The 25,305-nt window shown below is 40.1% G+C and overlaps 2 protein-coding genes across 4 annotated transcripts; both read right to left on the bottom strand.

Annotated features, from left to right (window-relative positions):
• Positions 1 to 1,715: 1,715 nt before the first annotated feature.
• LOC121970778 (calcium-dependent protein kinase 20-like) lies at positions 1,716 to 6,859 on the bottom strand. Of its 2 annotated transcripts, XM_042521731.1 has the most exons (9): positions 6,539 to 6,859; positions 5,807 to 6,385; positions 4,953 to 5,076; positions 4,631 to 4,774; positions 4,333 to 4,485; positions 3,864 to 3,979; positions 3,577 to 3,744; positions 2,473 to 2,703; positions 1,716 to 2,180 (listed from the first exon to the last, which is right to left on the bottom strand). In XM_042521731.1, exons 2-9 carry the CDS (start codon positions 6,305 to 6,307, stop codon positions 2,028 to 2,030), a joined length of 1,590 nt encoding a protein of 529 aa, XP_042377665.1. In that variant the 5' UTR covers positions 6,308 to 6,385; positions 6,539 to 6,859; the 3' UTR covers positions 1,716 to 2,027. The 2 variants fall into 2 exon arrangements, with proteins under 2 accessions (XP_042377665.1, XP_042377664.1); XM_042521730.1 differs by having other exon boundaries at positions 5,807 to 6,859.
• Positions 6,860 to 17,227: 10,368 nt separating this feature from the next.
• LOC121970777 (F-box/kelch-repeat protein At1g55270-like) lies at positions 17,228 to 25,212 on the bottom strand. 2 transcript variants are annotated; one of them, XR_006109014.1, is made up of 3 exons: positions 24,986 to 25,212; positions 20,166 to 21,514; positions 17,228 to 17,387 (listed from the first exon to the last, which is right to left on the bottom strand). XR_006109014.1 is itself a non-coding variant. In XM_042521729.1 (2 exons), the coding sequence occupies exons 1-2, from the start codon at positions 25,049 to 25,051 to the stop codon at positions 20,261 to 20,263; spliced, it is 1,320 nt and encodes a 439-aa protein (XP_042377663.1). In that variant the 5' UTR covers positions 25,052 to 25,212; the 3' UTR covers positions 19,548 to 20,260. The 2 variants fall into 2 exon arrangements, 1 of the variants encoding a protein (XP_042377663.1); XM_042521729.1 differs by lacking the exon at positions 17,228 to 17,387 and having other exon boundaries at positions 19,548 to 21,514.
• Positions 25,213 to 25,305: the final 93 nt, after the last annotated feature.

Genomic DNA, 25,305 nt, shown 5'->3' with positions numbered 1-25,305 from the left:
TTTACAGCAATAGCCATCTCATTATACATCATAATTTCTTCATTGCTTGGCATTAGAGCTGTCAAACTGGTTAACTTGTAGTTGGGCGGGTCAGTCCATGACGGGTCAACTATTTGATGGGACGGGGCAAGCCGACTCGTCATTTTGATAGATTGAAAAATCCCCAACTCAATCTAAGACAGATTACGAATTAGGAGAGCGAACTCGTGAGTCTATCAAAAATTAAAAAATATATCTTTAACATTTTACTTTGGAAAAGTTTCATAAATCAAATATATTCAGAAATAGATAATTTAAATATAAATGGGCATAAATAAGTACTCATGCTAGATGAAAATTAATATTTTATTTTAAAATTATAACAAATAAAGATAATAAATTGACATAAAACTTAGTTTACATATATTTTTCAACCCCACGGTCCAGCTTGTGCAAGTTGTGGGCCTAGGCGGGTCGAGTCACAACGAGCTTCAGTTGATAAAATTCTAACTTAACCTTCTTAAATTATTTGGCGGGTAAGGCTAACTAGGGATGACAATTTTCCCCGTGGATTCAGGGCCCCGCGGGGAAAACTCGAAATGGGGACGGGGATCCCCGATTTATTCGAGGATGGAGACGGGTTTAGAGATTTTTTTCGGGGATGGGGCGGGTATGGGGATATTGTTCTCATCCTGAATCCGTCCCGAAAATAATAATAATAATAATATTGTTATTATTATTTTAATATAATAATATTATTTTAAAAAATATTAATAATAATATTGATAATAATATTAATATCAAAAAAATTTAAAATATTAATAATAAAATTATTATTAACAGTGATATTAATATTAATATTAATAGTAAAATAATAATAATATTAAATTAATTTGGGGATGAAAGCGGGGATGGGGCCGGGATAGGGATTTGATCCCGATGATTCAAGTTCGGGGATTCTTTGGATCCAAAAAAAGTGAGGATGGGAGCGGGGATGAAATTCGGGGGCGAGGATGGGGATGACAAACTCATCCCCGTCCCATTGTCATTCCTAGGACCAACCTGATGGACTCAATCCAAATTAACAACTATATAAATATTAGGGTTAATTTTTAGCGGATATAATGTGTCTAACCTCTTTCATACAAAAAGTTGTTATTCTAGGACCAATGCCCCTCACGATTTATTCCTTTCAGGGTGTGTAAGACCATCTTAGAAGGACCATTAAGATGATTTCATCTTTTACTACAAAAATCTCTTTATTGTAATTTTTTACCACCCATCATTCTCTATTCTAGATAATTTTTTTTATCTACACAAATCTACTTTATTTTATTAAAGTAAATAATTGTTCACTCCTTTCATATAGTTTGATTTTAATATGTTCTTGGTGAATTATCAAGTCTAAAATTTTCATTAGCGCCTTCGCAAATCGCAATCATCCCTGAAAATTATGAAGGTTTGTTACCTTTTATTGCTCCTATAACTACCAACTTTATTTAGTCAGGTTAATGAGTTTTGGGGCACTTGAACATATTTTTTCCGAATAACTCTTGAATATATTTTTCGTAATGAGTATATGGATGGTGAAGAGAATGATGGCTAAACTTTCTTTTTTTTTTAACGATCATGAATCAATGATGATCTTAACTATCCTTGACTAGGCTATGATTTCATCTCGTATCAGGGTTGACCTACCGTGAACTGAAATAAGTAGTTTTTGTTCAAACCATAACTTAGAAATACTAATGGAACAAATCTATGAATACAAAGATTCAAGTTACACTTTGTAGAAATACTAACGAAAAAAAAACCCTGTAAATCATACTATTCAAGTTGTACTTTGTAATGAGGTTACCAGTTCTATCTCTTCTCACTCTAAACTTGTGAAAATGCAGCATCGTTTTTGCGCACCACATTACAAGTGGCAAATATTTACAATCACATGAAACCAAAGAATTCTGAATCAGACTGAAGCAAATAGGAAGACTAATATCATAAAACAAACTAAAGGATTTGAAACTTGGAAGTGCAGAGATTAGGCCCATTCACTTCTCACTTTTTAGAAGAAAAGACCCATCTCTCATCAGTTTTGCACTTAGGCTGTTGAACCTCTCCCTTGAGTACTGCCGTGAAGCTTTCCTCCAATCTGTACCTGCCTTCATCATTGCGGCAAACTCTTCGTAGCTTATTTTCCCATCCTGAGATTTAGGGAAAAGGACAATTTTAATAAGAGGAATGTTTTCCCATCTACAATCCAGCTAGAAAAGTTTGTGAATTTCAACACCTATCCCACAAGAAAATCAGAAAGTCCTTTATATCTACATTTTTTTCTGATGCCTAAGAATATTTTTAAAACACTATACTGGTATCATGCCTGAATTTGTAACACTCTACGAGGGTGCTTTATATATTTGTAGGGATAGGAGCCGAAACAGAATTGAAATAGAAAGGTAGGAAAATTTATATCTAGCCAAACTGTTGGTAACTAACCTTGTCTGTGTCTACATCGCGAATAATGGCGTTGATGACTTCTTCGTGGTTCAAACCTAAGTCATCCGACAAGCAACTTTTGAGCTCTTCAATTTCAATGTATCCACTCTTATTTTTATCAAAGTATCCAAAAGCTCTCTGCAGGTGCTCATCATTTCCAATCTTTCTGAGGTGAATGGAGACGGCAACAAACTCTCCGTAGTCCAGGAAACCATTTCCATCAGTATCAGCCTGTTATGAGGAAGGCAAATAAGTCCATAGCAGAAAAGTATTTTTCGTGTAATAGACTTGCATTTATTGGTAACTACAAACTTGTAGTTGCTCGCTGTTCATTCTTTCTTAATTCATTGTTAAACTGATCAAGAAAACTAAGATGATCACACTCATGAAGTCACATGTCATTTCGTGAGATCCAAATGAAACAAGTTACTCATGCATCAAAAGCATAAAGAAGCCTGAATCTTAGCCCTAATTTTCGGAGGATACTTATGGCATAGTCAGTGGGGTAATGGGGTGGTTTGGAGATTTCCTTTGCTATTTTTAGTCTGCTCTAACCAAGATATTAAGTTTAGCCAGCTGAATTTGTCAGCATCCACTCTTTGGATCTTGTTTGGTCAGCAACTCTTGATGAATTCCTTGATGGATCTAGTAGCTTTGATTGGCAGGTTAGCTAATGAAGGGGAGAAGTTGAATTGGGGATGGGAACCAGGTGGAGTATTTTCTATAAGGTCAGTATTTCCTCAGTGGCCTATCTTGTGTGGAACTTTTATTTCGTTAACAAAGTGAAAATGATGATTTGGCTCCTCCTGCATAACGAGTGAGGGTGCCAGCTAGCTGCAACCTTGGTTCTATTTACTCCATATATGCGTCAGCCTTGGCTCGATTTACTCTATACATGGAGAGTGAGGGTGCAAGCTAGCCGACCTTGCTTCTCACCACCAAGAGTTTCTTGGGTTGTGGCTTGAATTTGTGTCTAATTCTGTGTTTGTTATCCATTGTCACCTCATAATTGTGTAATGCCAATGGAAATGGTGTGATTGCCATAACCCACAGTTAATTTTTTTTTATTAAAAAAAAAAGATTGCATCTTCAGCAATAACTTACTGCTTCCAATAATGCTTTGACATCTGAATCAGCAACCTGGTGTCCAAGCTTGCGCAAACCATACTTTAACTCATCAAAATTTATCTGCCCTTTTTTGTTGATATCCATATTCTCAAACATTTCCTTTATGTCGGCAATCTCCTCCACAGACAAGTGTTCAGCTATCACCTGCATTAATGTAGTTTTAGAATGATCATAATAATACTAGGTGTGTCTTGGAATAATCAGCTGGACAAATGTCAAGCATTGACACAGAAAGAGTCTTTCATGAAAGAAAATATTCTCACCCTAAGAGCTTTCTTTTTAAATTTATTCATCACTGAAAATTGCTGGAGTCTTGCTCGAACAGTTTCACCAAGATTTACATTGGGTGCCTTATTGGCATTCTGCAGCCAAGGATGATCTGTAATGTGAATCATGAGGGTAATGTTGAGAATACAGAAGATACGATGCAGTATTAAGGCAAAGGTATTAGCAGATATTGCAATATACTGATAAAACAATGTTCAGAGGAACAGAGAATCAATTTGCACAACATGCTTGAGAAAAAGACAATTAAATCATAGGACTAACAGAACTCTTGGTTTTCTGTCATCAAATTAATTTCTCTACATTGTATGAAGCTCAAGGAAAAATTAGCTTTCAAAAGTATTATTTTGTGCTTTTAAAAATGCAGAATATTTAATTTAGTAGAGCATGAATTTGAGTCAGTTAAAAGTCACAAGACATAGCAACAAATTGGAAATTAAGACTTACCAAGCACTTGTTGAGCTGTCAAACGTGTCTTAGGATTTGGGTCAAGCATCCGCCTCACAAGGTCTTTAGCATTAGCAGAAACCTTAGGCCATGGTTCTCTTTTAAAATCAATGGCACTGCGAATGATTGCCTGTGCAATGCCTTGTTCCGTTTCTGCACAATCATTATACATTAAAGTAAGAGATGCCTCTTGGAAAATCTTACAGATTTAGTAGAATTCATCAATTATAATAAACTGAAGCATCTAGCACATATAGCACCAAACTAAGAAGTACAGTGTTCCACTAACAAAATCTACCTGCCCAAAATGGTGGTACACCACAAAGCAAAATGTAAAGTATCACTCCTGCACTCCAGACATCAATTTCCGGGCCATAATTCCGTTTTAAGACCTCCGGGGCCATGTAGTAAGGACTGCCAACTATCTCGTTGAAGCATTGACCTTTCCAACAAAATGATAATTAGAATAATTAGATTATTAATGTAATAGGGATGAGTAAATGTTAATTTATTTACTACCCTGGAAAATGAATCAGTTGTAGCTCAGGGGTTTAATGATTTAAATTTAGAACTGGAAGCCAAGATGGTATAAAAAGTCATCATTTCAAATTGTAAATTACCTGGACTAAAAAATATAGACAACCCGAAATCAATTGCTTTTAAAGGGGCATTTTCCTTTTTGTTTCCAAACAAGAAATTCTCAGGCTTGAGGTCTCGGTGAATCACTCCTTGCTTGTGGCAATTCTGCAGTGACATGGAATGACATAAATAAATTGCAGACTGAAAACAGACTGCAGCAACATTGCAATTCAAGTCATTTATTAAAATACACAGCATAATCAAGTCACAATTCCAAATCCAGCTTGAACAGACATAGAATCACATTTAACTTGACCAAAGAAAATTAATATAAGTTTTGATTTACTCTCATACAAAGAGTAGGACTAATTAGCAACATAATTACTGCAAAAAGGAGGAAATCAAAATCTACCCTGAATTCTTCAAAACATACATTTGAACAAATAAGTTAGCAAATCAAATGTACTCTTATCTTACTTTATAAATGCTCGAATGAACTACACTGTTCACTCCAATATTTTTCAAAAAAGGAAAAAAAAATGGACAGAGACGAAGCCATGTAATACAACATTAAGTAACTTAACAAATCTTAAATTAGTCTGCCAACAGATTAAGTAAATCCAATGTAATAATGAAAGCTTTTGGCAAGAGATGCTCACTATGTAAACTGATCTAAATGGTAATGGTTCAGAAATCAGAGAAGGCAGCTTTTTAACATATATTAATTTATTTTAAAACTTTTAACACAATTCTTGAAACTTTTAAATACACATAATTCTTGAAAGAAGACGATTGATCTCCATGCATTAGCTAATCAAAGACAAATGGACTGATGACAGGAGAATAACCATGTTGAATAAGAAACGCAAGCATTAGATTCTGCAAGGAGTAGTACCTGAACCACTTCTATAATAGTTTTGATGACCATGGCAGCAGCCCGCTCGGTGAAGTGGCCCTTCGCAACAATCCGATCAAACAATTCGCCTCCTTCACAGAGCTCCATGACGATGTGCACGGCATTGGAATCCTCATAGGTATCCTTGAGCTTCACTATATTGGGGTGCTCCTGCAAATGCTTCATGATCTCGACCTCCCTCCGCACGTCCTCGATATCGATCGCAGTCCGCAGCTTCTTCTTGGAGATGGACTTGCAAGCGAAATGCTCCCCTGTCTGCCTGTCTGTGCATAGGTATGTCACGCCGAACTCCCCACGACCAAGCTCTCGGCCGAGGTCGTACCGGCTCTTGATGTCGCGGCCGGTGGGGTGCTTGAGGACTTCGAGGCCGGGCCTGTGTTGGGATTCTCGGTTGGGATTGATCGCGTAGGGGTTCGGCTTCTTTCTCTGAACCTCGCTAGTGCTGTCCAAAACGGCGGGGGTGGCGCAACAATTACCCATCGGATTTTACAGAGATTTCAACAAAGATCCAACCTTTCGTCTTCCTCAGACTAATCCAATAAGATCGACTCCTTTTCCCTAAAACAAGACAATCACACAAAAGGTGGCAGAAGCTTTAAAAAATGAAATCTTTTCGCGCAAGTTACCACAAACTTCCCAAAATTCGAAATTTTCCCGAAGATCAAAGCTACTGCTCCCTTTCAAAACCCTACTCCTCAACCATTTGGTTACCTCCAAATCGGAACTCGTAACTCAAAGCTCCTCCCACTCTCTTGTGCTGTATGATTGCACCTACTCCTTGCAATAAGAACTGCGGCAAAAGAAGCGCTTTAATGGAGGCAGACGCGTGCAAGAAAGTACCACGAAGCCACGATTTGATCCCCGGGTTCTAAAAATCATGGGTCAGAGGGGTAGACAAGCCGGCACTAGTCGGGATGGATCCTAACTTGGAAGGCAAGGAAGAAAGAGGAAGGAAGGGAGGTGGAATCCGCCATGGCGCTGGTCAAAAAATTCTCCGCTGCGTTCTTCCGGTTTCGCCGACGAATGTGAAACGAATCCGGCGCATACGTCCAATTCCCTTTGTCGGTCAAACCAAAATAAATAAATAAAATATTTAGTGCAAGAACCCCTACTGTTGAAATTATGTTTCGCCCCTCGTACTTTTATGGATGTACTCTGGCCTACCCTGACTTGGTCAAGTCAAGCATGCTGAAACTAGTAATGCTAACGTGTTCCTTATTTGCTTAAACCCCAATTCAAATTATATTTTTGATTTTTTAATTTATTTTTTATCATAGCCAAACTCCTGCAAAACAAATGCTATTTGTATTTCAATTGTTTAAAATACAAAATATATCTTTCGTGGGCAGCCACCACAGATGACACTAACAAATTTAAGATCGAAAAAAAATTTTAGAAACATAGGGTGATCTGTATATATAATTTTAATATGATGTGCACCTTACTTCTGCGTCTATATTGCATGATTGAGTGAGTTGGATATCTGAAAGTAGGGTGACTCAAATCTATTTAAGATCATAGGAGGAAATAAAAAATTTAAGTTTTTGATATTGTTTTAAAAAAATATTTCTTCATATTTTTTCATTCTTATTTGGGATCTAAAATGATGGTTTAATTTTTTTTGATAAATTAAAATACTAATTTATTGTTTTTAGAAAATTTAATTTTCTCACTGTGAGATGTAAAATTATTAATTAAATTTTCATATTCAAATTTTGATAACTTAATTGAGAAAAATATAGATTTTATAATATTAAACAGAGTATTATTATTAGATATAATAAATATACCTAAGGAGATAATAAATTTACAATTCACTTAGCTAAAAATAAGTGTATTCAAAATTATTTTAAAATGAAGAAAGATAAAAATATGCCTAATTACTTAGATAAAAGATGGAGAAAACAACTCTTACGAAAAGAAACAAAATTGAGAAAATAAAAATAATAAAATAGGATAACAATAGAAAAAAAAAATTATGCTCTCATGCTCAACTCATCATCATCCGCGAAGTACAAAAAAAAAATAAAAAAAATATGTATAAAATGATAAAAAATAAAAATAAAAATCACAACGAGATCAAATCAACTATTATCATTTATCAAGAACTAAATGAGAGCCTTTTAGGCACAAAGCAAAAGAGAAAAAAAATCATATTTTTTATCACCTAAACCAGAACTAGTTATAAATGATAGGATGAAGACAAAGGGAAATCGAACAATTTATGATTGTAAATATATCTAAATAAAAGTTAAACTTAATGTCTATCGTGGAATAAAAATAATAAAAGGTATCTAATTTGTTATTGCTCAAAAATAATAAAATATTCCATTTCGATTAGACATAATATGGATGAATGCATCAATATTGGAATTTAATTAAGCAAGGAGCATAATATCAGCACCAACCAGATCAGCGTGTTAGTATTAGGTGTGGTTTCTCTTCTCTAATCTCAACAAGGAAGAGAAGCACAGAGAAGGTGAGTTGGAAAAGGAGAAGAGGGGGAACTCAAAAAAAAAACTAGCATTTTTATTTTATATTATATGGATAAGATAAAAACTTTCTAATTTATGTTCTTATTGATCAAAGGAGAAAACATCATTAACGAAAGAGGAACGTAACAAGAGAAAGCTAGGATTGAGAGATATTGAAGAGTAATAGAGTATATCTTATAAAATAACATCCATAATTAAAAATAAATTTAATTTGTTTAAAAAAAGAGCCCTTTTACGATTCTATCCATTGGAACTATAATGAGATCTTTGCCGAAACTTTGATCAAATTATGTAAATCTTTAATCACGTGAACTCTATTATAAAAATATATTTAATATATTAAAAATAATGTCCCTAATTTTTAGAGAATAAGATTGTACAATCTTTTATTACATGGGTCATATTTTTTTCATTCTCTTTAAAAAAATACATAAAAATATATTTAATATCTTAAAAATAATGGACTCCAATAAAATTGGGGCACTAGGAATAGGTCTTAATGGCCTATGCCTAAAGCTGGCCCTGTCTGGAAGTGATCTGGCAATCACTTTTGAGTGCCCCAACTCTCAGTTGTTCAACGGAGGCGTGTGCGGGGTATATATATATATATATATATAGTCTCTAGATATACACACTGTGAGCACTTAATTTTTTTGTTCAGATTGATTTTTTTTATATATAATATCATAATCTAATATTTAAACTCTAAAGATAAAATTTTATTGATATAACTGAAAGTTTAAAATAAATAAATAAAAAAGATCACCTAGGATGATGTCATACTAGGCGCCTAGGTTAAAAATGTCATGTGTGTAGTATAGAATTTTGTTACGCCACATATTTTATGGTGCACACCCTATAAGCACTTAATGTAATTTTTTTTAAAGCTTAAGGTTTAGGTTATGATGCGGTGGTAAGGAGGGACCCCACCATGTTGCCACGGTAGAGGTCAACGAAGGTCAGAGTCAAGGCGGTCAACATCCCACTATAGCTCGCTGATCGGGCAGGTGGTTTCAATGACCAAGATACAAAGAGGCCCGACCCGACGACATCACTGGCTTAGCTACTAGCTGAAGCACCTGACGCTCAACATAGGAACGAACGCTAAGTGTCTGCAGAAGCAGATCGAGCGACTATCTCGCTCGGCCTCACATCAATATTCAGAACAGCGGAATAGAGATATGGACGAGCAGCCATACAACGCTCAGGTTAAGTGGTTGTCTCACTAAACCCAGCAACGGGCGACGTTACAAAGGACTCTCAGCTGAGTGGCTATTCCGCTCAGCCAAGCCATAGGTACGGTAGAATATCCTCCGACATCCTTTTGGGAGTTAATGTCGTCAACGGGCGGCATGATTAGACAGAGGATCGTACGACGCAAGCTTCCACTGTCACTTCAGAGATATGCTCGGCTCGTTCAAGTACTGTGTCAGAGACACTTTTCTAACATGTCTTTTCACGAAAAGCTTGGGATGGCGTGCCTGCTTTAAGAAGCGTGCACACACGCTTCAGGAGCCCTATATAAAGGGGGTCCAGGTATCGGTGGAGGTATGCTTTCCTCGTGATCTCTACAGTTACGCTACAATTTTCATTACTTCTTATTTCATCGTAGGCTGACTTGAGCATCGGAGGACCATCGTTGGGGATCCCTTTCCTAGCTCAACACTGATGCTGCAAGTGTTGCAGGTAGGCACGAAGTCCATCGGAGGTCAACAGGAGTGCCACGTCTCCAGCATCCACTTCCCCGACTTGCGGACAGGATCATATTTGTCGCCGTCTGTGGGAATCCGAGCTAAGGAAATGGAAGACGTCGGATGGCTAACCACCGAGGGGGTTTGGAATAGGGCACGATGGAAAGAGATCGACGTTGGTGGCACCTCCCCTTGGCTGTCGGATGGCTCAATACGAAGTTTCAAAGATTTCTAAGCCGCCTTCCAGCATCACTTCCCTAGCAGCCAACACTACCAGAAGACAAGCGTCCGCCTTTTCGCCTTAAAATAAGGGCCCAAGGAAGCGCTCCGAGCGTACATCGAGTGCTTTAACCAGGTGGCCATGGATATCCCCTCAGTCTCGTTTGATATCATGATGAATGCTTTCACCCAAGGGCTCGCCGAGCAGGACTTTTTCCCATCACTCATCAGGAAGCTACCCCGGGACTTCAACCACATGCTGAAAAAGGCCAATGAGTACATTAATGTGGAAGAAGCCTAAACAGCCAGAAGAAAGGAGATGCCGATCGAGCATTTAGCGCCGACCGAACGTAGACCAGCTAGCAGCCATCTGCTACCAAAAGGGCCAAGAGATGAAAGAGTGCGGCCACATCAAGATTCTCGGGCACACGCCGTTCAGCATGTGGCATCCGATCGGCCGAAGGCGTCAAAGGGCAAGGTATGGACGCCTATGTTCTGTTCGTTCCACCAATCGGCGACACACAACACATGGGGTTGCCGAGGACTGACGTCGATTGTCAGTCAACCGATGCCTAGGGGGTATCGTCGTCGCTCGCCATCTCCAGATCGACGAGATCGTCGCCGTTCAATCGAGCGGCGAGAAGACGGAAGGGAGCCCGAACAACCATGAAGTGCAAACCATCAACAACCCTATCGGGGCGGATGAGAGGTGCGTAAGTGAAAGTGTATTTATACATTTTTGTACGTCCTCTCTGAATGTAGGGTCAAAAAAAAGGATTTCTAAGTTATATGCCGAATGACACATCAAATCGTCGAGCAGCGACAGTAAATACTAGTCTTTACCAACGATCAAGCAGCGACCTTAAACCCAACGGTCGAGCGGCGACCTTAAACCCTAGTCTCTGTCAACGGTCGAGCGGCGACCTTAAACCCTAGTCTCCACCAATGGTCGAACGACGACCTTAAACCCTAGTTTTCGCCAATGGTCGAGCGACAACCTTAAATCCTAGTCTTCACCAACGGTCGAGCGGCGACCTTAAACCCTAGTCTCCACAAATGGTCAAGTGGCGACCTTAAACGCGATTCTTCACCAAATTGTCGAGCAGCAACGTTAAACGCAAGACTCCGCAACGGTCGAACATTGACCTTAAACACGAGCCTTCCCCAAATCATTAAGTAGCGACCTTAAACGTGAGTCCTGACGAACCGTTAAACAACGACGCTAAACCCGAGCTGGGAAAACACCGAACAGTGATGCAAATAGGGGTAGCCTTGAAACCGCCGGATCCCAGCCTGTAGGCCCGATCGGGGGACATGAATAGGGGAGAGTCGAAACTACAATGATAAACGATTCGCCGAAAAGATAGACATTTGCACAAAAGTATTACTAGAGAAAAGCCTTGCCGAGCGACAGACATTCATTGCAACTTAAAAGTGGCTTACATTAGATGATTACGGAACAAACGCTCAACCTCACTCGAGATAATCCAAAACGTCATCAGGCAGTGAGTCGTTCAGTTTGCTGCGGCTGATGACGTTGTCCTTCAGAGCGGCGGGGATGTGGTGGTCTTCTCGGAGTTGAGTGAGCGTCCCGTCGATAGCCAGCTCGAAAAGCCGAAGAAGTTGGTTGGCGACTTTATCATTAAAGGCGTCCGAGCAGAGGTAAGCTTGCTTCAGTGCTTCAAACCGGCTCGGCTCGGCCTCTTGGTATGTCTGCAAAGCTGCTCGGGAAGCTGTCAATTCATCCTCAGCAGCTTTTAGGTTTCTCCAGAGAGAGGCTTCTTTGACCGAGCGGTTGTCTCGCTTGGTCATCAGAAAATCTTCAGCCTCCTTCAACTTCTGAGAGATAGACCGGACCTCTTGATTCTTCAGTTCTAAGTCGACGATGGCTCGGTTCTTCCTCGCAGTTGCTGACTTGATCTTCTTTGTCGAAGGTGTTGACCTGCTTGTTAAGTCGCTCCAGCATCACCTCCTGGCCAGCGATTTTCGCCCGTTCGGCTTCAAGCAGCTTGGTGCCCTTCTCCAAGTCGGCCTTCAGCTTATTAACGTCGGCGGTCGATGGCCCTTGGGAAGAGGATGGGCAGCTTGAGACTTGAAGTTTCTTGAATTCATCTTCCAAAAAAGCGAGCCTGTGGCATATGGCCAGACTCTCCACCCAGTATTGAGGATAAGCGGAAGCAGGTCAGCGCCAAGTGGAGGTAAACCAAGAATTTACGATTAAAATACTCACCTCGGTGGCCATTTGTGTGTGACTGTTGGCTAGGCCGCCCGGAGGCATCACCGCGGCACAAGCTCTCGCCTCCTCCCAAACTTGGGTGAGCATACCCCATATGATGATCTGATGTTCGGGGGTCCTCGATTGAGCACTCGACTCGCTGTAATCCTCCGTGAGCAGATGAAGGACCGTTGTAACGGAGCGTTTGCTGCTCAGAGCAGAGTGAGCCGAAGCCGCTCGACAAGAGGCACGGGATGCGGTCGCTGGGCGAATGCCCGACCTCAGCACCCTCGACGGTTGGGAGGGTGGTGGCAAGAAAGCCACAGGCGACGCAACAATCGTGCCTTGCAGCGGCTCGACGGAGGAAGGAGTCTGATCGGATGAGGCCGCCTCCTCGATTTCTAGAATAGCGGGGGCCGATGTCTCGACCCTCTTGGCAGCCCCCACGATAGAAGTAGTGGAGCTAGAGGGAGTCTCCGCTCGACGCCTCTTGCGCCTTATGAGAGGCTCACCAAACGAGCCGGAGCCTTCAGCCTGGGCAGGAGGGAGTTGCGCCGGTGGAGGGAGCGCTCCTCCCATAGGAGCTGCTGCGTCAGCAGCCTGTGGGTCTTCTTGCGAGCCGACCGGAGGGAGGCCACGACTCGTTGGTTCCTCAGCGGGCGCCATGTTGATTTCCACATCTTTGAGCTTGGTCGGGCCGGATAGAAGGGCTCGCAACATGATTTCGGCTGCAAAAAAGTAAGAAAAATCAGTTAAAATTAAAGGGAATAGGCAAAGTGGTTCTCTTACCTAGGCTGGCCGGTAGCCCAGTGCGAATCAGACTTAGGCCAAAAATGTACAATACACCTTCCTGCAGCAGCTTGTGGATGTGATATTTCTGATCGGCTAGCATAAAAGTCGCATGAAGATAATTCAAGCGGCTCTTATATCGCTTCAGGTCGGGCTGAGACACCACTTCAAGTTGCCAATGGGTCGTGAATTCTGGCCGCTCGGGAAGACGCAGGAAAAGAAAGCATTCTTTCTAGTGTTTATTAGATGTCGACATTTTATCGAAGAAAACTAGGCCGACCCGAGATTGAAACAGGAAGGTCCCTGACTCGAATTGTTTGGGGTAATAAAAGTTGTGAAAGACTCATGGAAGGAGGGGAATGTCGTGCAGCCGGAACAGGATGATGACGCCGCACAGTAGACGGAAGGAGTTCGGCACGAGTTGAGGAAGGGAGATGCGGAAGTACTTACACACGGCGACAATAAAAGGATGGATAGAAAAACGCAGACCGGCGAGAAACTGGTCTCTGAACAGACAAATACATCCGGTCAGCGGAGCATTGGGCCGATCGGACGGAGAAGGTAAAATAATCTCGTACTCAGGAGGGAGTTCAAAGGTATTTTTTAAAGCCTCTGCGTCGCCCGCATCGAAATGGGACTCCATAGTGGTGTACTAGAGTCCCGGAACGGCGACCGATGGTTGCGAAGAACTCGCCATTGCGATAGAAAGCGAAAATAGCGGGAGAAATGTGACTGAGGGAGCGAAAAGATCACTGGAAAGTCATCAGGAATGAGGAAAGGCCAGAGATCGAAAGCGAACAAGAAGGGAAGGAAGCTTACAGGATTAGGATCGTCGGAACAGGGAAGGGGAGTGGTCGAAGACACGCGGAAGGCTGCCGGGGGAATCACACAGAAGCAAGGTCGCCAGCAGCTCTCGAGGAAGATGCAAGTATGAGGAAGAGGTCGGCGTTGCAAGCTTATAACCTACGGGTTCAGCCGATCGGGACTGTCCGATCTAGGTCGTGGAAACCTATGCAAGGATCTGACTGTTGAATTTAAACCGCCAAACGTCGCTATCGATACCTGTCACGTCAGGCGTGCGGTGGCTGTGGGCATGACACGTGGCGTGCCACCACGGGTTGGCAATTAAGGTTGGCATGGGAACCTGGTCTGCCTTAATGAAAGAAGATTTGCATGAATTCCAAGATATTTGGGTGACGTAACCCGAGCCCCTGCTCACCCAAGATAGCTAGAGGAAAAAAATTCTACAAGGATAAACCTTTGTCCTTTCGATCGGATCGAGGGAGCATGTCTAGGGCTGAGCGACAAGCTTCAGAAGGTCGATCGGTGAGGATCGGGTGCATCCCGACCAGAGACCCCACAACAACGGAGATTGATCGGGAAGGAATTTGCTCACACTGGTCCAGTCAGTCGGACTACATTATACTTCGACTAGACTTGAAGGGGAGACGTGTGATGCGGTGGTAAGGAGGGATCCCATCACGCTGCCACGGTGGAGGTCAATGAAGGTCAGAGTCAAGGCGGTTAATGACCCACTATAGCTCGCCGATCGGGCAGGTGGTTCCAACGACCGAGATACAAAGAGGCCCGACCCGACGACATCACTGGCTTAGCTACTAGCTGAAGCACCTGACGCTCAACATAGGAACGAACGTCAAGTGTCTGCAAAAGCAGACCGAGCAGCTACCCCGCTTGACCTCACATCAATATTCAGAACAGAGGAATAGAGATATGGTCGAGCAGCCATACAACGCTCAGGTCGAGCGGTTGTCTTGCTCGACCCAGCAACGGGCGACGCTACAAAGGACTCTCAGCCGAGCGGCCATTCCGCTTGGCCAAGCTACAGGTACGGCAGGATATCCTCTGACATCCTTTTGGGAGTTAGTGTCGTCGACGAGCGGCATGGTCGAGCAGAGGATCGTACGGCGGAAGCTTCCACTGTCACTTCAGAGATATGCTCAACTCATTCAAGTACTGTGTCAGGAACACTTTTCTGACATGTCTCTTCACGAAAAGCTTGGGATGGCGTGCCCGCTTTAAGAAGCGTGCACACACTCTACAGGAGCCCTATATAAAGGGGGTCCAGGCATCGACGGATGTATGTTTTCCTCGCGATCTCTACAGTTACGCTACAGTTTTCGTTACTTCTTACTTCGTTGGAGGCTGACTTGAGCGTCGGAGGGTCATCGCTGAGGATCCCTTCCTTGACTTGGCACTGATGCTGCTAGTGTTGCAGGTAGGCGCGGAGTCCATCGGAGGTCAGCAGGAGCGCCGCGTCCCCAGCATCCACTTCCCCGACTTACAGACAAGACCAGGTAATAATATTTAAGGTAAAGAAAAAAAAAATACATTAGAGGCTTGTGTGCATTATATGACATCTCTCACACACATATATGCTAGCCTGTACACCGGTTCGATGCACACTCATAGGCAATCCTCATAAATCCAGGTGTCAGGAGCCCTTCCCGAGTGCTCCGATTCACTTTCGAGAATCGAGACGCCCAGACATGTGAGGGTCTCCCATGTATTAGGGTCAATTTTTTTAACTCTTAGATTAAGCCAATTAAATTTTATCTCTAGGGTTTAAGGATTAAGTTATAGTGTTCAAGTTGAAAAAAAAAGTATAAAACTAAAAAAACTTAGGTACTCATGCGGTATAATATATATATATATTTAGGATTTAAGATTTAGAGAGATTAAAAAATAAAAAAAATTGAGGCGCTTGAATTTGATTAAGACACCTAATGTTATTAAAAAAAAAAAATCCCAAGGCGCCTCCAATGAATTGGAGATGCCTGGGGCATGTACAAATCTATGTAAATTTTTTTAGAATTTAGGAGTTGGACTATAGTATTATGTATAAAAAAATTTTAAATCAAAATTTTTTTTCAAGTGTACACAGGGTATACGACGCATATATATATATATATATATACACTAGAGGATAAAACTCAAAAGGGAAGCTTGAATCCTAGAAGATAAAATCTTATTTACTCAAACCCATTATAACAAAATTCCTAATTTTTAAAATTTTGAATCCTAAATACATATAATATACATCGTGAGTATCTAAAATTTTTATTTTTAAATATTATAATCCAAAAGGGAGGCTTGAACCCTAGAGAAAAAAATCTTATTAACTCAAATCTATTATAACCCAACTCCTAAATTTAAGCGCCCAAGGTGCAACGGGTCTACAGTTAAATATTTATTCATATATAAACTAATTAATTTTGAAGATAACCTGAATCGACTCATAAAAATTTTCAATCAACTATAGAATAAATCTAAAAATACAAACGTCTCATAGTCTAAAAATACAAACGTCTCATAGTCTAAAAATACAAACGTCTCATCGCCTACTAGCTAACATCCCAAATTTATCATTAAAAGAAAAATATTGTATAATACACCATAATTAGAAATGGAACTATAAAAGTTAAAAAAAAATAATTAATTAAGTTGGGTAATGTCGAGCTTGGATGACTGACCCGACCTTACGAAAATTTCCAACCGGCCATCAGGTTAAATCAGAAAGTGCTCGCAGCGAGTAGCTCAGGAGTCCAACATTGTTTAATTATGTGCCCCATTTGAACTACTAAAACATTGTTGCCACTGTATCATAACCCAGGGCACCTGAAAGTATTTGTTGACATCGATAGAAATTGTTGGACAATCAATTAATCATCGATGACAATCCTATCACCCGGAAGGATAAATAAAAGGAGACAATCCAGGTTACCATAACGATGAAATGACTGACTAGACTCGATCATGTCCAATGGATCTCACCAAAAATTAAGACAATATAGAGAAGAGTAATACAAGTGGGCAACTTTCAATGTGGAACTTCATCTATATGATCTGAATGTATCTAGATGTGCACAAGAACAAAGCATATACTTGTAACTTTAGGCTGGACAGCATCATTCGATATATTAGTGCTGGCCTGCCATCAAGAATGGAAACAGTTGCAAGCACCAACTCATACTTTGCGGGTTTCCTTGATACTGCTTCCATTCAATGCAGTGCGTAGAATATTGCAAAATTTCCTACTTGGCTCCGGTCTGATATGAAGCATCTTTTTGTTCAATAGCATTCTCCATCCATCCAATATAGAAAACATGAGATGTCAAAGAAAAACCATGTATGTAAGACAGTGAAGAGCTTGCAGCTATAAGTCACCAGATAATGCAGTAACATTAATCCCCATTGTAGTAGTTAGGAGACGATTCAAAACTCTAAAAATTCAAACCCCTAAATAAAACGAGACGACTCAAAACTTTCACCCCTAAAAGAATACTTATGATGGAGGTGAAGATTTGGATGAGAAACAAGTCGTCGCGGTGAGACTGATTGACGAAGTACCGTGTGGGCACCGATCTACTATGATTGAAATTCTTTCGAAGTATTTGTCACACGACGAATTTAGGGGTTAAACCTTTAGCCAATAAGTGTAAAAATGTAATTGCACAATAATTGCAAAAAATTATTTGGTCAGAAAAGGTTATTTGGAGATCAAAGGTACCTACTACGTGTTGTAGCAATTATTCTTGAGTAGCTGCTACAAAGTGTAGGAGCTAATCAGAAGTAACTGCTACACAGTGTAGCAGCCACTCTTGACAAGCTGCCACACCGTGTAACAGCTTCTGACGACTAGCTGCTTCAACGTGCTGCAGTTGCTTCTACAATGTGTAGAACCTCATTTAATTGATCTAAATAAAAAACGGAGATTGATATGATCTATTTATTATTGGTTGAAAATGCAGAGTAACATCTTGTTGAGTGTGAACGAAGAAGTAAATAATTTTTTAGCAAGTATTTTTAGGTTTAATATCTGCAGAAAATATTGCTAGTAAAAACACAACTTACCAAGCGGCTGCTACAAGTTGTAGCAGCTACATGGAGAGTTAGCTACTACAAGGTGTAGCAGTTATCTGTCGAAGTAGCTTCTACAAGTTGTAGCAGCTCTATGGAGAGTTAGCTGCTAAAAGGTGTAATAGTTACCTGTCGAAGTAGCTACTACAAGTTGTAGCAGCTACATGAAGAGTTAGCTGCTACATAGTATAGCAGTTACCTATCGAAGTAGCTGCTACACGTTGTAGTAATTACATGGAGAGTTAGCTGCTACAAGGTGTAGCAGTTAACTGTCGAAATAGCTACTATAACTAGTAGTAGCAAAGCAAGGTCCAAGTGGCTGCAAGATAGCATAAATCCTTCCTTCATTCTACGACCGTCATTCCAAGTTAGCTGCTACAAGTTGTAGCAGCTACAAGGATAATTTGCTGTGAAGTAGTTGCTGCAACGTTTAGAAGCGAAGCAAAGATGCTGCATCAGTAAAAAAGAATTTCAAATAATTTTTTACCAAGTTGCTATACATGAACTTAAATATTTATAGGGGTAGTATCTGTTAGAAAATGTATCTACCATAAAACTTTCAAAACCAAGTGGCTGCTTCACGTTTGTAGCTGCTACAACGTGTAGCAGCTAACGCGCAGACGTGACTGTAGGCTGTAGTCGTTTGTAGACGTCATCGTTCCTGCACGTTATAGAATTAATCCTTCTAATATATTGGTGGCAAAAGGCGAATACGCTCGCCCCAGCGCCCCTGCTAACCCGTCTAAGGGCCAACACGGAGGAGGTAAATCACGGGCGGCTACTAGCCTTTGGAATAGTGACTAGCACATAAGGGAGACATTTACCTCGGCTTTGCCGAGATTCGAACCCCAGACCTCATTGGTGGTAACACCTTATGTGCTAGCCACTAGACCCATCCGAGGAGACATTAATCCTTCTAATATATGTATGCTATAACGGTGGACATTAATCCACTAGACCCATCCGAGGGGACATGAGATTTTAATTTTATTTTGGATAATTTCCCATGACGTTATTTTGAACTGCATGCGGGAGGAGAGAGAGAATAAATGACATATTTTATTTGTAGAAAAATCAAACTGACAACATCACATCTGTCGATCACAATCGCGCACAAAGATAAATCCAGAGGATAACTTATACATACTTAATAAAGAACTTTTAAAGTATTCATTTCTAATTGACTCTCCTAAGTATTCCTTGGATGTTTTACTATTACACTGCACCGAAAGTATCGACTCATAAAAATTTTCAATCAGCTATAGAATAAATCTAAAAATACAAATGTCTCATCGTCTAATAACCAACTAATGTCCCAAGTTTATCATCTCAAATAAAAAAAAATACTAATATAAAAATGCAAACGTCTCGTCGCCTACCGGCTAACGTCCCAAATTTATCATTAAAAAAAAATACTTTATAATACACCATAATTAGAGATGGAACTATAAAGGTTTGAGAACTACTGAAACATTGTTGCCGCTGTATCATAACCCAGGGCACCTGAAAGTATTTGTTGACATCGATAGAAGTTGTTGGACAATCAATTAATCATCGATGGCAATCCTATCACCCGGAAGGATAAATAAAAGGAGACAATCCAGGTTACCATAACGATGAAATGACTGACTAGACTCGATCATGTCCAATGGATCTCACCAAAAATTTCCAACAGATACTACAGTGTAAAACAGGAAATTAAGACAATATAGAGAAGAATAATACAAGTGGGCAACTTTCAATGTGGAACTTCATCTATATGATCTGAATATATCTAGATGTACACAAGAACAAAGCATATACTTGTAACTTTAGGCTGGACAGCATCATTCGATATATTAGTGCTGGCCTGCAATCAAGAATGGAAACAGTGGCAAGCACCAATTCATACTTTGCGGGTTTCCTTGATACTGCTTCCATTCAATGCAGTGCGTAGAATATTGCAAAATTTCCTACTTGGCTCCGGTCTGATGTGAAGCATCTTTTTGTTCAATTGCATTCTCCATCCATCCAATATAGAAAACATGAGATGTCAAAGAAAAACCATGTATGTAAGACAGCGAAGAGCTTGAAGCTATAAGTCACCAGATAATGCAGTAACAGTAATGGGTTGATCGAGGAACTATTCCACTTTTTCCAAAAGCTATCAAGCTTGAAGCACCTGACAGTGCAGAATATGACCCTTCGGCCCACCACGACCTGCGATTGAGGACCAAAGGCTTGCTACAAAGTTCTTCAGTTGTCCTTTTCCTACCATTGCCTCCCACTCGCGAGCACTGGCTGTCACTATGCTATTTCCTGGATTTGCAACATCAACAATACCAATGCTCATATTGTTCCAGATGATGCCAAGCTTACCATCAAGACAAACAAATGATGCAGCTTCATTGGCCTGAGAATTTCCTAGATGAAATTTGCTGTCAATGAACTTGCTCCAAGAATCTGTTGCCCATTCAAAGACTCTAAGCTTGCAGCCATCTCTGCAATCTGTTGTAAAAAGCCGTCCATTTAATGAGATGCAGGGATTTCGCAAGTCGGTAATCAACCCACCATGAATGGTGGACCAGGAGTTGGTAGAAGGTACGTAAACTTTACTCACAACCTGGCGGTGAGAGTCAATCCCTTTGAGAAACCATTTGCCCTCATAAACAACCCCTACAAAGGGCACCATAGCAGTGTCCATTTCAGTGATGAATGTCCACTTGTTTTTGTTAGGATCGTATACTTCAGCTGAATGAAGAATTCTTTGGTTCCCTTCACATTCACCACCAGCAACATAAAGGCAGTTGTTCACGACACATGAGCCAAAAAAATGGCGTCTTCGCAGCATATATGGAGCTCTATGCCATTTGTTTGTCCGAGCATTGAAAAAAACAACACGCCTCATTGATCCCTTTGATGGATCTTTACCTCCAAATAAGTAGAGGTAACAACCATTAAGAACAGCACAACCAAAACCAAGCGCTTCTGAATAATCTGGAGGGAGGGGTGGCAGTGGTTTCCAGATTTGATAGATAGGATCGAAGGCGTTCCAAGATACCTTTCCATCACGGTCTCTCCTGATGACATATACCCATTCCTCTGCTATCCCAAGATTTTTCCGGAGGGAATAGAAGTAATTATGAGATAAGAGTTGGTTCCATCTTTTGCAAACTAAGTGAAGGTTATGGTGCTCAGCTCGAGGAACCCGAATCAAACAGGCAATAGCAAGATCATCAGGAAGACCTGGTAAGAGGGGTCCCTGGTTTTTGTTTCTCTCCTTCAGTGTGATATGTTGTCTTGGTCCCATGGGCACAATTTCAGATTGGCCACATAGCTTAGCTCCAGGAACAAACTTTCTGGTCCCTACAACTGTTTTCAAACCAGTGTCTACTTTACAGTAACAGGAAACAGAATCGACCTGCAATTAGCATGACATTCGAACAATTCAAGGACTGCATCTTATAGGGAATGAAAAACAAAACAAGTAAAATATTTGAAAACACTTGTAGATATCCCATCCAATGCAACAGGAAAAGTATGAACATGCTCCAAGCACCTAAAACTATCCAGCAAATGACCAAAAGATTGCAGTGATTCTCCACTAAAGGCGAATGATGCAATGCAATGAAGAATTTAGATTTAGCACATGAATTATGCTTGCAATCTACAACAAATTCGACCAATGTAATAGAGGCTTAACTCTCTCTGAGTTACTGAAAAATCAATCAGATACAAGGGATTATCAAAGATCAGTTACTGATCCAAGAATGTAGCTGGTGAAAGTAAACTGCATAAATATGATAAGAGAAGGCTTAGATGATGAGTCTAACTGACAAAAAAATCTATCAAAAGGTTATATCAGTTGGATTCAAACAGATTGGCGTTTTCCAATCCCACAACTGTCTAATCAGATTCTAAAAGTTAATAACTAGTCCCATGAAAAAACTTAAAAAACATACAAAATTGGTTTCATTTTCAGGATAAAGATTATCCTCTATCTAGTTTATCATACGAAATACTTCCAACCATGTGATAAGGACTCATAGTGAACCTATTTCTAGGTATGGGTTCTTGTCTTCGAGGACAATCAGAACAACAAGAATGTAAATCATATAATAAGTAAAAACTATGCCAGAGAATACAACAATATTTCAATTATGACTTTGGGTATCATAGATACCCTTATTTACAAAGAAACAATCCTAGCTACAAGTTGAAGAGCCATCTTTAGTCCCTTGTTTATGTCCACTATAGCCAATAACTCTATAGCTGTCCAAACAAAGTTAGTGTTGTGCCCGTGATCAATAAACAATATGGATTTAGCTTTGTTTCTCTTCCTCGTATAAATTTGAGGAGAAAACTTTTTGAGAAAAAAAATATTAATCTCAAAGAAACTCTATTCATTTGATGAGTTACATAAAGATTAATTCTAGAAGTAATTAATAAAGGTGGGAAAAAAGCCAGATAGGCTAGTATTGTCGGCATTGGACTGTCTGGACTCAGATTTAGATCTTAGACCTACTCGGTGATTCAATGACTACTGGGCTACGAAATTTGTCAATGGAGTAATACCTCTTGGATAGTTGATTGATTCGGAGGATTGACAAAAAAAGCTTGCCTAAAACAAGGGGATGATCACATAGAGACCTCCTAGACACTGTAATCTTGAGGATCTTACTCGTCACTAAGACAAGGGAATGATCGTTAAAGATCTTCTGGACATCGTGATCCATGAAGGATCCTAACGACTTACTACCATCTACCATCTCCTAGGAATTGTTTTGCATAAAGGTGGGGAAAAAGCCATATAGGCTGGTAGTGTCAACATTGGAGTGTCTGGACTCAGATTTAGATCTTAGACCTACTTGGTGGTTCAATGACTACCTGCCTGCAAAATTTGTCAAATGGAGTAATACTTCTTGGATAGTTGGTTCATTCAGAGTATCGATAAAAAAAGCTTGCTTAAAACAAGGGGATGATCGCACAGAGACCTCCTAGACACCGTAATCTCAAGGATCTTACTCTTCACCTAGACAAGGGAATGATCGTTAAGGATCTACTGAATGTCATGATCCACGAAGGATCCCAATGACTTACTACCATCTACCACCTCCTAGGAATGGTTTTGCACAACGGATTCTCCTTTGTAATTTATAGTTACTTTCCAAAATGAAGTTTCTAGACTGATAATACTTCTTTAACTATCTTAGGCTTATCTTCTAACGTGTAGGTTAGAAAATCTGGTCCAAAGTGCTTAACTGCTTTAGACTTTTACCGTGACACACACACTTGTTCTAGAAAGCAATATCATGGGTTCTTTTATTGAGAACTTCACCCTTCTCATGTTTACATTGAAAGGTGTATTCTTTGATTCAATAATTGTCCCTTCATGTATATTAGGAATTCATGATTATGGACAAAAAAAAATCGATATGCACTACTATTATTTGTATAGCCAATGAATAAGCAATCAATTATCTTAGGCCCAATCTTGATGCCCAGTCTTGATCTATTTAATTTAGGTTAATTTGACCTTACAGCCTACATATCTGAGATATTTGTAGGAAGACTTATGTCCTTTCCACAACTCACCAGGACTTATGTCTCTATTATTGTTAGGTATCTTATTTAGAATGTATTTGGCGAAGAGAATCACTTCTCTCCATATGTTTTGAGGTAACCTCGTAGCGAATATTGACTATTAATTTTTCATTCAGTAAAGAAATTGATTAAAGGACAATTTACACACAAAATAGATCATCCATGTTGCTACTCAATTTCATACAACAACAATAATAACAAAGTCTTATCCCATTAGGTGGGATTGACTATATGAATTCTTTTACGCTATTAGGCTCTATCCTCTACTATATAATCATCTATGCTTAAATACATTTTATCTTATTTTATTGTTGCCAACCAAGTCTTTTTTGGTCTTCCTCTTTTTCGTTTGATATGCGTATTTGTCATAGTTTCACATTGCCTAACTGGAGCATTTATTGGTGTCTAAGTATATGTCCATACCATCTTAAACGTGTCCCTCGGAGTTTTCCCTCAATAGATGTAACTCCAACTTTCTCTCTGATGCTCTCATTTCTTATTCTGTCCATCCTCGTATGTCCACACATCGACTTTAACATTCTCATCTCTCTGCTACTCAATTTCATCGGTTAGAAAAATTAATTTTGGTAGCAAAAACAGCTAGATGCAAAGAATATTAGTAAATTATCAAAGGGACAGAAACGAATCGTAATCATTAACCAATGAAGAATAACCATAAAACCCAGAAATAGTTCCTGTTAAACAATATCCAGTTGTTCCCAGAACGCACACTCAGACGTTCTAGTGGTTCCGCCAAAAAAACCAAAGACGGTCATTCCTCCTCTCAGATAATCTGAGCAGGATGATACGGTAATTGAAAATATCAGCCACATGAAACTCATCATAACAATAATCTTTGCATTTTGACACCGAATCTTGGAAAAGGAAAAGAGAGAGAACACTTCCATTCCTCTAATTGTTTAAAGAGTAGCGACGTAAAACACTTTTGAGACAACACAGCTTTTCAGACTACAAACGCATCCCCTGTTCAGCTCCAAACAAGTAAATTTAGCTAAAAGCAGTGAGAAAAAGGTAGGTCATGACTATATTATGAATTCGAAAGAGCATGATTTATTTGCATCGGCGAAAAAGAGCGACTTACGAATCTCCAACTTACCTCTGATCTTTCGTAAATCGCACAAAAAACAGATAAAAGAGGGGGAAAAGTTGTTTTTTGCCAACCATTTCACCGATAATTCCCTAAGTAGAATTCGCTAAGGATCTCACCTAAAAATCCTTGCATAGACAACAAATCCCAATAGGAAAAGGAAGCGAAGAGGAAATATACCAGCGGAGCTTGTACGCGAACAACGCGGTGCGAGTTGCGCAAGCTTTCCGGCGCCGTCCTTTCCATTCCTCCAACGAAAAACTCCCGACTATGATCAGCAGATCCCTGAGAAGCGGAAAAGGGGAAAAAAGATAGATATGGGAAGGATTTGGTCACGAAATCGAACCTGCCCTCACACTTCTTCTCGATTCCTTATATCTCTCTCGTTGGTCTACTCTGCTCACTGTTTATTTGCTTTGGTGTACCCAGCCTCTTTAGACTTTAGCCCTACCACAAATTTTCGATTCACCCCATTAATTTATCCTATTTCTAAAAAATTC

Source organism: Zingiber officinale, chromosome 4A (assembly GCF_018446385.1).
Source record: "Zingiber officinale cultivar Zhangliang chromosome 4A, Zo_v1.1, whole genome shotgun sequence".
Classification (NCBI taxonomy): domain Eukaryota; kingdom Viridiplantae; phylum Streptophyta; class Magnoliopsida; order Zingiberales; family Zingiberaceae; genus Zingiber; species Zingiber officinale.
Note: the sequence above shows the minus strand (reverse complement) of the source record. Positions and strands in the feature narration are given on the sequence as shown.